Consider the following 12175-nt stretch of genomic DNA (forward strand, 5'->3'; position numbering starts at 1 on the left):
AAAATTTAAATTACAAATGAAATTAATTCAATTGCCTTTATCTCCTTATATTATACTATTTTATTATATTATTGTCAACTAAGGACTTATCATATTAATTAGAACTATTATATTGGTGTGCCGATTTTTGCAAAGGAGGAATTCTTATTCCAAAAAAATTAATTTTTTATTTTTTCTGAAAAAGGTGATAGTGAAAATTGAAGTGTAATTTGTGCATTCTAATGAACAAGGATAGATATGTAAGTTAAATTTATTTTACCAACAATTTTTAAGATTTGTAAATTTAAATACATTTTAAAAATTTCTTTAATACAGAAAGATGTATTCAAATAAAATTATAATTGTGATTCTTCTGAATGTGATTTACACATATTTTGATGTAATTAGCTACAAGAAAACTAAGTTGAATACATTATTGTTGGGTTTTAAAGTATTGTAAAAATTTTTTTTAAAATGCTATATGTCTTGTTTTTAGCACATTGTTGTGATAAACCTGCTAAAGAGAGACCTAGTGGTTCGAAACACAAATATTGTGTATTGTGTGTACAGGGAAAACAACAAGTGAAAAATAAAAAATTTATTTCTTCTGAATAAGAATTCTTCCTTTGCAAAAATTGGCACACCAGTATAATAGTGCTATTAATATGATAAGTCCTTAGTTGACGATAATATAATACAAATGAAATTTATTGACAATTTGAATTTCAAAGTTTGTTACCATCGGGCCATTAAATTGAATAGCTTTGTAAATTTTGATATTAATTCCTGATATCTGTAATATTGTACTGTACATCAATAATATTATCCAGTATTCATTTTTTCAAGTTTGTTATTGGAAAATGCTGTTTTGATAATTATTCAATACTACCAAGCATCACTATTTTATATCAGAAAAATGTATTCAAGTATCAAAATATCAAAAAAATTATTACTTAAAAATTTTTTAATATTGATTAATAACAGATTTATAATTAGAAATCATTACAAAATATACAAAATACGCAAAATAGTCAATTTATGTACAAAAAAAGGGAAAAGGTATCAAAAAGTGTTTAGTAGTGGAAATGGAAACACCTCAACTTCCTAACTTAATTAAGACATAACCTTAGTTACTGTTGCATACGCTTTTGTTATGTGGTGATGCAGACCATTGAAGATTATAGTTATCTCTTTAGTAATGAGTTTAAAAATAATAATCAGTAGTCCAAACTGTAGCGCTTCACTTTATGTATTTGATAGAAAAAATAATATTGAATAGCGTTATAATGTTTTCACATATAAATGCTTTTTCACAATTATTTTCAGAAAGAAAAAAATCTGATGCTATATTCTTCCATTATATTAACTTTCAGTGTACAGTTATATATAATTCCCAACACTAAGTTATATTATAATATCTGTAAATATTTAGTCAAATAAATGGGATCTTGTATGGTATTATTTGATGAATTACATACTGGAAACTTGTAAACTAAACATATAAATGACCAAAGTTGTTGATTTTACTACTAGATTCAGCAACAGCTTTATATGTCAAAACAGAATTGTTTGTTGTCAATAATCAGCAATGCCTATGACACCCTTATAACAGGTGAATTAATTAAACATTACAGTCTTCAGCATTAAATGCTGAAATTGCAGTTTGGGAATATTGTCACCTTCATGAATTATGACAGTCTTTGTACTAGTTGCATAGTGCAGAATCTTGTATAGAAATTTTGAGAAACAAATTTAAAGAACAAACTTAAAAAACATTAATATGTTAGTATCATTTCTTCTTTATCTGCATTAATCAGAGACTCAGACACACAGCTAAGGAAAATTTAGTAAAATCTTTTTATTTACACCACTATTCATTTTGGATGACAACTATATTGTTCATCCCTCTTCAGGCTACAAAATTAAAATATTAAAATTTTACTTATCTTTGTTACAAATTATAGAACAGCTATACAAGTGCTGATCTTGCTTTGCTGATCTTTTTTATTTTACAATATGAAAATGTTCTTAAACTGTCGACAGGTTTGACATTTCCATTCGACCAACATTGACTGTAACATTTCATTTTTTTCATTACATCCAACCACATGCTATCTATCTCCATACCATTGTTTAAATTTATAGTGTATATTTATTTTATGAGATTAAATCTTCATTTTTTATAAATTTATCAAAATATACTTTTTAAAGTTTTAAAATATATGTATAAATACATTTTAATATTTATTACATGATGACAAAAGTTCTAGTTGGATTGTAAATCAATGATTGTATTAAAGATTGATGTATATCATATAAAATTATGATGTATATCATAAAATATTTTATATATTTTATTAAACAGTACATTAATTTTATATAATTTGTTTATATAATAGTTTTATAACAGGTTTCATAAAAGTATGATTTATTATAAAAATTATCACCTTACATCTGAATGAAATAATGAATATGTTATTTTATTTATTATTTACATTTTACACAGCATGCCTAATCAGATAACTACGTAACTCAAGTCATGTTTGATGAATTGTTTGTAATTTTGATGATATAAGATTTTATAGGAATGTTAAAATTTTAGGATTAGGAACATTTAATAGATAATGCTGTTGTAATGGAAGTTATGAAGATGTTAGTAGTGTATTAGTCCAGAAAAAATTAGTCTTGAATTAATACCTTTTTTTTTAAACTTAAAATACTTTAGTTTTATTATTATAATTTCTGATTCTTTTAGTTTAAATTACAGTTTTGATATTTAATAAAATATTTCAATTGGATTATCAAACTAAAAATTTAATTGGATTAACAAAACAGAAAGAAATGTTACAAAAAAAATTTTGCTGATTGATTTGTTAATATAAAGATTTTGGTTCTTAATTTTCAAAACATTTTTATCACTTGTTGGTTGAAATATATGTTATATTGTTCTCTTTGAAATTTGTAATAATATCTTAGGTTTTAATGAAAGGAATTATTTTATTGTAGAATTATTACTAGACACCAGAATTATTAATATAATTATAATTCTTGCTTCTAATTAGTTTTTGCTCATATGATAATAATAATAATAATATGAAATATTGTAAAATGAAAAAAGAATTCAAATAATTCTAGTTCACAGACTAGCTCCTAGACTAGTCTGTGAAGTAGACTAGACCAGTGGTTCTTAACCTTTTTATACTCGCGGCCCACCAAATATTTCATAATTTTTTTGTGATCCCCATTTTTTAAATAATAATTTATATTTGTTAAATTAACTATAATAAATTGAGTTTATTATTATTGATTTATTTTTTCATATAATAAATGTAAATTATAACTTTATTATTTCATTATCTATTTAAATAACATTCAAACTTCACAATTAAACGTGAAAACTCATTAATTTTTAACAAAAAATAAAATTAGAAACATGTCAATAAATCGATCAAAAGTCGATGCTTAAAACTAAACTAAAACACCCACAACTTGTCGTAAAGATTTTCTTTTGCAAAAATATTTAAATTTTCAAAGCCTACTACTAAGCCTACTATTTTTCCTAATTATTTTTAAATTTCCAAGCATTAATAGTTTCTTAGAATTGCTTTGGAATAAAAGTAAATACTGGGTGTAAGTAGCATATTTGCATTTATTTTTTCTTTACTAACAAAGTTGTATGTAGGAAGAAATAAAAAATAAATAAAGTTTTCCTATTTAGTTTTTTTTTATCTTTCTTATTTCACTTTTCAATATGATATTCGATTATACATCAATTTTCTTTTTATTATATTCTGAAGGAAATTTTGCATAATTTGGCAGCCCCCCAGCAAACTTCTTATGGACTCCCAGGTGGCCGCGGCCCCCCTGTTAAGAATCACTGGACTAGACAAGTAGACAGACAAGTAGACAGACTAGTTTAGTAAAATTGACAAGTAGACAGACTAGTTTAGTAAAATTGACAAGTAGACAGACTAGTTTAGTAAAATTGAATGAACTAATTCTTTCATCTAATTGTGGGAGAGAGAGATACAGAACAGATAGAATGATTGAAATGATATATATTTTATTGTTACAAAAGATTAAATATATTATAGTTGAGATTAATACAAAGATTGGTCATCAATTCATAATGGTAAGATAACAAACAAAACTAGACAGAATGATGAATAGAACTGGACAATTATAAATGTACATCACAATGCTAATATCAAATAAATATAAAGATATTAAATTGATTGGAAACTCAGAGATTGGTTTTATATCTATGATAATGAATATCTATGTAAATTAAGGTAATCTACATGTTTGGCCAGCTAGTGTAGAAATTTTCTGTTATCAAGTTGTCCAAATTCATCTTGAGTTATTTCAGATAAAATTTTTAGAAATTAAAAAGTTTGCTTTAAATCTAAGCATACCTTGCTAAATATATATATATATGATATTTATATATATATATATATATAATTATATGTATATGTATAAATCTAGCAGAAATAAAATTCTGCTAGAGTTTAATCATTGCCTGATTTATATGATTTTGTATTAAAGTGAAAATGATTTTAAATATAATAAGCTTACAAGAATTAAAGTACCATATTATTATCAATGTTAATTTATTAATAAAAATAGTGATTAAAAGAATTTTTCATTGTCTATATACATATTTTTAATATACATTTATTTCTCTTTAGAAATTAATTTGCTCTAATTTTTCTTAAAAATTAACATTTAATCCTAACTGATTCTAGAATTATAAACACAGTGTATTCTTGGTAATAAAAACTAATTAATGCTAAGAGTATTTATATAAATGATTTTGGAATTAATAATAAAAAAATTGAATATAATTTCAGGCATTTAAAATTAATGCTGAATTATTTATGAATACTCTTATGTATTCTGTAAAAAAAAAAAGATTAATTTTTGTTTTGCTATGAATCGTCATATGAGTGACATATATCACTATCTGCATAATTTCATATGCCCATTCATTTGATCAGATAGCACTAAATATTTTATATTATCTCTTCAGATTTCAGTTTGAATTATTTAAGATTTAGATCACCAAGAATATACTTTAATAATTTTAATTGTTATAGATTCTTAATTCATTTATACTGTACATAAGTAAATTTTGCTGCATGATTAAATTATTTAATTATAATTATTTATCAATTGTAAAGTTTTTCAACTAGATTTTAAAAAGTATAAAACTGTATAATCAAATATCATCATTATTACTGGTACTTTTAAAATAAAAGATGACTTATAATTTTAATAATAATGATGAGGAAACTTCTGTCTTTAAAAGTTCTTTAATTATATATTATAATACAGAAAATGTAAAAATAATAAATGCTGACTAGTACTGACAAATTAATCTTATTGTCGTCAGACACCTGAATTAAACAAATTGGAAACTCAGATATAGTCCTTTTAAAAAATTGTATGTGGTTTATAATTTAATATTATAATTCTTTAATAGTTTATACTCTATATATTATTAATATTATATAACATTTTAAATAATAATTTATAGAATATGAAGAGATAAAAAATCACTTTTTATTCTTAAATTAATGAATTTGAGATATTTTGAATTACAGTTTAATGAAGTCTGTAATGTAAAATTATATTTTATTATATAAAGTTTTTTTTGTTGAGTATGTACACATATCAAACTTAAAAAAAATATTCCAAAATTATGAAAATCAAAAATACACTTTTATTTCTTCATATTTATATTTCTTTTTCAAATAAACTGACTCGTTTTTCAATATTTAAAAATTAAATTTGTGTTCATTATGGTTTTTATTCTAAAAAACATCAAAATAGTATTGTAAGATATTAGTTTATGAATCTCAAAATAAATAAGATGGTTCTGAAGAGTTTGTTTCTATGAATACCATATACAAGCATTTAAAAATAAATGAAATATATACAAAAATAAACTTCACAGAAATGGATGATTGTTATGGAGTTATAATGTTGTATTATCTACTTTTTTGGATACTTCTGAGTTTTTAGACTATATAAATATAAAGAACATCTTTCTCATTAACAAAACATAAATGACTAAATGTATTTAGGCATTTTCTGTATATATAAAAAATTTAAATAGCAACGATAATTTCTTGTTTTCAAACTGATATTCTTGAAATTTTATGAATTTATCTAAAATTTTAATTTGCAAATTTACTTCAAAGATGGTGCAAATTATCTTTATTCAAACTTCATAATTCCAATAAGTCAGTTTATTTGAGACATATGTATTAATCAGATATCAATTGTTTTACTCGCTTAGTTATCAAAAACAACTATTATATATTATTGATTACAATAAAAATTTATTAATAAATATTTACATGATATTTTATGTATTTCAGAGATACCCAGAATATTATAAAGTTATTCATGATCCAATAGATTTAAAAATGATTGCCACAAAAATTCAAAATAATAGCTATCAAACATTAACAGAATTTGAAAGGGATTTGCTATTAATGGTGAAAAATGCAAAAACTTTCAATGAGCCAGGATCACAAATTTATAAAGTATGTACAAAAGAAAATGTTTTTATGTAATGTTTTCAGTATAAAGTAAATTTCTAAAATATTTTCAATTTCAATCATTATATGTAACTGTTGAGATATATTTACTCCATTTATCACTAAAAATGAAAAACAAATTAATAAAAATACTTAAAATCGTTCAATAATTCAATTATTCATTGAGATTAAATGCTTTACTGAGTTTTAAAATTCCATCTACAGATCTGAATTGAACAGAATGTAAAGAGAATACAATGTTTGAATGAAGATTCTTTGTTAAATAAAATATTCTAGTAGTAAACAAAAATTACATTAGTTCTTTGTTATATTGCTCATTTCGATATATTGCATTTCCTCCGTCTTTCAAATATAAAAGCGCTTTAGTTAATTTTAAAAAATTGGTTGTTTTGAATTTCTACTGACAAAGAAATAATATTTTATTCCAATCATTGACCTTAAACTATCATTGTATGAAATATAGCTCATTAAAAGAAAAGTTGGTATGAAGATTGAAAATAGACAAAATAGGCAGATAGGTACAGTACATAGGTTATATTGTGCCATCCAATATATTGCTCATTTGGTTTGTTTCTTGACATGTGTGATTAATTAGATTGTATGTTATGCATGACTGAATATTCTCATTTTATTTCTTATAAAATATGGACTCACAAGTTTAATAGTTTGTAGGCTAGTCACTGATGTATTTTCTAAAACAGCATATTTACAATTCCACAGTTTAACATCTGATTTCTGATAACAGTTTCTCATTAAAAATGTGGGAGAGTTGACATTAAACTGGTAGTGATCTTAAAAATATATATTAGTTTGTTTTTAAAAAATTTTAAAACTAGTTCTTTAAACTAACATTTTTGTTTGTTATTAATTAATAATATTTACAGCAAAATCTGCTAATGTGACCACCTGCTGGTTCCTGTAAAATAATACATTTTGCAATGGAGATTTATCTGTATACAGTGACCATATGTCTATTGTGACCATTGACTATTTTAGTCATGTCCCAAGGTAAGAAATCATCTTGGGTAAAATGACCATTAAAAAAAAAACATAAAAACAAAACCATTTTAAAGAATGTAATTCAATTTGTAGTGATTACATTGCAAATATAAAATATTTGAAACCATTGTACTTTGTAGATAAGGGGTTTAAACTAAATTTCCAGTAATCTGTCAAAATAAAGATTTTGACAGATTATTCTTTTGCTCAAGCTTCTAAAGCTTGAGCAAAAGAAATGGCAGTTTTAAAACTTTTATATAATCTGTATCATAAATTGAAAATACCACTAGCAATGTGTCAGCACTGTGCAATTTTTAGCAGCAGCATTGGAAGCAAATTTTATAATTTCTGTTTTGATAGAGATCATTTCGGGTCACTGTCGAGGTTTTTTGTCTTTTTCCTTGGTTGTGTGTCATATTTTGCCTTTGTCTTGTAAAGTGAGCTAGTTTCATGTGTTTTTTGCTAAGTGTTAAGTTTCTTTGTGTGGATTTTTAATTCTAAAGTGAGTTTCATTTTCTTCTGTTTTTTCAATAACTCATTTACTGACCTCAACTAACTTTTAGAATGGCAAAGAAAGGATACAGAGCTAAATCCTTAATAGAAGTACAAGATGATACACTTTTTGGAAAGTCATAGTGAAAGGTGAATAGATGAGGAGTTGAGTTAGTAAGATGGATGTAAATACCATCAAAAAAGAGGAAGTGTTAGTGTCTGGATAGGTTTCAAATTGAGTCCAATGATATGAACAGAAAGAAGAAGAAGCATCTCAAGAAACTTATGAGCAACTGAATTTGATGACAAGTTTTTTAACTTTGAAGTGGTTTACTAAAATGAGTATATTATATGAAAACACAGCAAATTTATTGACAGATCATGATGTTGTGACCACCAAATCTGTTGATTTGGAAGATGTTTTTGGAAGTGTCTTAAAAGAGTTGGAAGAATGAAAGTGGTTAAGATGAAGGAACTCTGTATCATAACAAAGAAGAGAAACCTTTATCTTTATTCCACAAAGTTTATGATATGTTGGAGAAAATAGCCTCTTTCTATTTGACTACTAGTTGTCTTGAGGTTCTTATGCCAATATATCAAGCAAAGAAATTGTAGCTGATGAAACTTTTAAAAAACAAAATTCTAAAGCAATCCAGGATTGATGAGTGTCTCAAAAAATTGAATTTGTTGCATTGTTTATTCTTCTCTGAGTTTTTGTTTAGAATATATATATTCAAATTGTTTTGTATTTGTTTTTTTGTATTTCATATTAAATTTCATATAATCTTATTTCTGCTTAAGTGATTTCATTCAATCACTTTGAGCTGGTTCCTTCAGTGGTCACATTAGCAGGTTTCACTGTATGTAATTTTTGTTTAACAATGAGCATTTTATTTAAAAGTTTGTGTTTGTTCTTGATTAAAAATTTCATCTTCTGTATGTTCTGTTCAATTCTGATCTGAAAATGAATGTTATTCCAAAAAGCATTTATTTTCAATAAATGATTGAACTCCTGAAAGAGTTTTTAAAGTGTTTTTAGTGTTTTTGCTTTATATGTTTCAATTACTATTGTGTAATTATTAATTATGATTTAACTTAAAATAACCAGATAATATAAGATATTACAGTAAAATCTGTGTAAACTGAAATTGCAGATTATCAAATTATTTTTTCATTTTAAACAGTGTTAAGATATTTTTTTAATAGTTACAGTTAGTTTAATAGTAAAATAGCTTCTATTATGAATGTAAGAAAAATTTTATTACTAGGTTTAATTCAAATTAATTGAAAGTGATTCCAAGTAAAGATGAATGTATTCAAATGCAGAAATTGAGAACTATTCAATTCTAAAAGGTTCTTGTTATTCCTGAAAACTTGTGATATATATTTGAATACTAAAAGTTCTTGGGTGTTATCTTTATGATTTCAGAGGATGGCAAGAACAAAGAACTAGTATCTCACTGCCATTGAAAATTCAAATTGCATTACAGTAATACAGAGACTGGTTACTCTGAGATCTGACTTCAAGAAGAATTTTAATGCTCTAATTAATTGTTAATTTCAATCTCTGTAATTACCAATAATTTTTATCAACTTATTCACAAATACTCAGTACTGATTAGTTACTAACTTATTCCATACAAGACAAATTAATAGCATGTTTATCTAATTCTTAGTGTTTTTATTGCTTGTTCTCAAGAACTTGGTTCTCAGAAACTTGTTTGATTCTTGAAAGTTCTTAATTTTTGTATTTGGTTATTTCCTTTATTAATTCCAATAAAAAGTAATTTAACAAAGGTGTTCTGTTCATATGTCTCTTTGTAATGTGGCCTTTGTTTCTCAGTAAAAATTTAAAAATGGAATACTGGTGATGATTTTACTTATTTGTCTACAAGTGAAAATCTTGATTTTCCACTATAAAGTAGGCAGCCAGGTAGTGAGGGATGGGGACCGACATATCCGGTTGGACCACCCCTGGAAAAATTCCTAGGGATTTTTCGACTCATCTGGATTCAATCCTGGGTCCCCCAGAGCAGTAGGTTGCCACCTTTACCACTCGGCCATCCAGCCTTGGCTGAGTATGCTGTATTATATAAAGTTGAGATACAATACACACACATAAAAATATGAAATGTGTATAAAGAAAAATATGTACTTATAATACACTTAACTTATATTAATAGATTTGATCAAAAATATTTTGCATCAAAAATATTTCTAGGGGCTTATTGAATCTAATACAGGTAAAATGACAATGGTCATACATTTAGTACTGCATATGTTCTACTCAAATTACAAGATGATCAATCAAGTTCCATTTGATCCATCTTTCACTGATGATCACTTTTTTCTGTTAATGATCACAACATTAACCTATTGTTTTTGACTTTCATGGTTCATGGTTCATGGTTCACTTCATATACACTGGCCTCAAGACAAAATTTCTTATTCATGTGAAATACCAGGTGTGAACTATTTACATTTATAAACAATATCATAACTCCATCAAAACTTATAAAATTGAGTGATTTTGGAAATGGAAAAAGGGTCTATATTCTGGACTATCTTGAATAATATATATACAAAGTTTCACATAAATTGGTTCAGCTGTCCTCTCATGATATTTGAAAAGACAGACAGACGTGAATTCAGTTTTATATATTTAGATGAAAATACTTAGTATTTAACTTTACAATTATTTTAACTTGAGAAAGGAAAATATAACATATAATGTTTTTTCTTGGTCTTTTTAATTTTGTTTATATTAGTACATAAAAATAAATGATTAAAATTTGTTTAGGATGCTGCTGCCTTAAGGAAAGTAATAATCAATAAGAAAACGGAGATTGATCAAAGAAGATCTTTACCTGCAAAAATTAGTGAGAGGATAAGGTAAGAGTTATTTTTATCTTGTATTTATCTAAAACTATTATAAAGTGAATAATGTATTTACATTTTTTAATAATTTCAATCTCTCTCATCATGTCTGTTCTATCTACACCATGTAAAAACTGCTCATAATTGTTCTTGTTTATTTATAGAATTTTTTAAATGTTAAATAAAAAAAATAATTATATATATATATTAGTTATTAATGATTTCTGATATGTTTCTTTTTTATTATTTCATGCACTGCTAATTCTTACAATGCTAATTATGGGAACAGTCATATTATTACCATAAAACAAAATACGATTGATGCCATAGAACAAAATTTGCTATGAGTTCTGAAGGACTTTCATGAAAATGACTTTAAAGCATATTTTAAAAAAAATTGGCATAAGTGTATTGCAGTGGGAAGGGATTACTTTGAAGGGGACAAAATAAATTTTGATGAAGAAATTCAAATTTTTCATTTTATTGAATCATTTTTAATACTTTTTGATCATAGGGGTATTTCCACCATTGCAAACACTAATGTTATTTTGTATTTGAAATTAATAACAAGTGAGGAGAGTTTCTATAGAGATCAATAAATTCATGAATTATCCAAAGCAATTTAGAAGATAATTTATTCTGATGATACTGAGATTTCAGTTATGTACCATGCCCGATAGTCTTCATATGTTAGTTTTATTCTTAAGAAATTTGAATATGGTAACAAGTCTTGCAAACTACATTCATGACATAGTTTGAATCATACATATTCATCTATCTATGCCAAAAAAGTCAAAATTATCTAAACAAACTTTATCAGCTAACCCGATATACATTAAAGCAATACACCAATCAAAGCCGAATTATTGGGCTAGACATGGCTATAATAATAATAATAATTTATAAGATAATTTGGTATTAGAGTTAGGCATTAGGAGCCATCCCTTGCTAAATTTAATAATTATAATTTTAATTAAATAATTTAAATAATTTAAATAATTTAGAACTAACTGGAAGAAAAGAATCGGCCTGGAGTGGGACTCAAACCCACAACTCCTACTTACTGTGCAGACGCGTTGCCAAGTACACTATCTGGAAATCCAGTCTGGTTTCCTCTTTCAGTATATATAAGCTTATGTTACAACCATTGACGGCCAAAATCATCATCAAGTCAGAAACAAATTTCCAATTTTATCTCTTGTACTGATTGAGAATTGAAAACTTATTCAGCTTTTACATTTTCATCATCAGATAAAAGT

The 12175-nt window shown here is 25.1% G+C and overlaps 1 protein-coding gene across 9 annotated transcripts in view; it reads left to right on the forward strand.

Annotated features, from left to right (window-relative positions):
- polybromo (protein) overlaps window positions 1-12175 on the forward strand; it is a 137016-nt gene that overhangs the window by 39679 nt on the left and 85162 nt on the right. For all 9 annotated transcript variants that reach the window (XM_067267525.1, XM_067267527.1, XM_067267523.1 and 6 more), the window contains 2 exons: window positions 6366-6533; window positions 10840-10931. In XM_067267525.1, coding sequence (XP_067123626.1) covers window positions 6366-6533; window positions 10840-10931 — 260 coding nt within the window. The remainder of the gene's footprint in view (window positions 1-6365; window positions 6534-10839; window positions 10932-12175) is intronic.

Source organism: Centruroides vittatus, unplaced genomic scaffold (assembly GCF_030686945.1).
Source record: "Centruroides vittatus isolate TY-2023 unplaced genomic scaffold, ASM3068694v2 contig_3051, whole genome shotgun sequence".
Lineage (NCBI taxonomy): Eukaryota > Metazoa > Arthropoda > Arachnida > Scorpiones > Buthidae > Centruroides > Centruroides vittatus.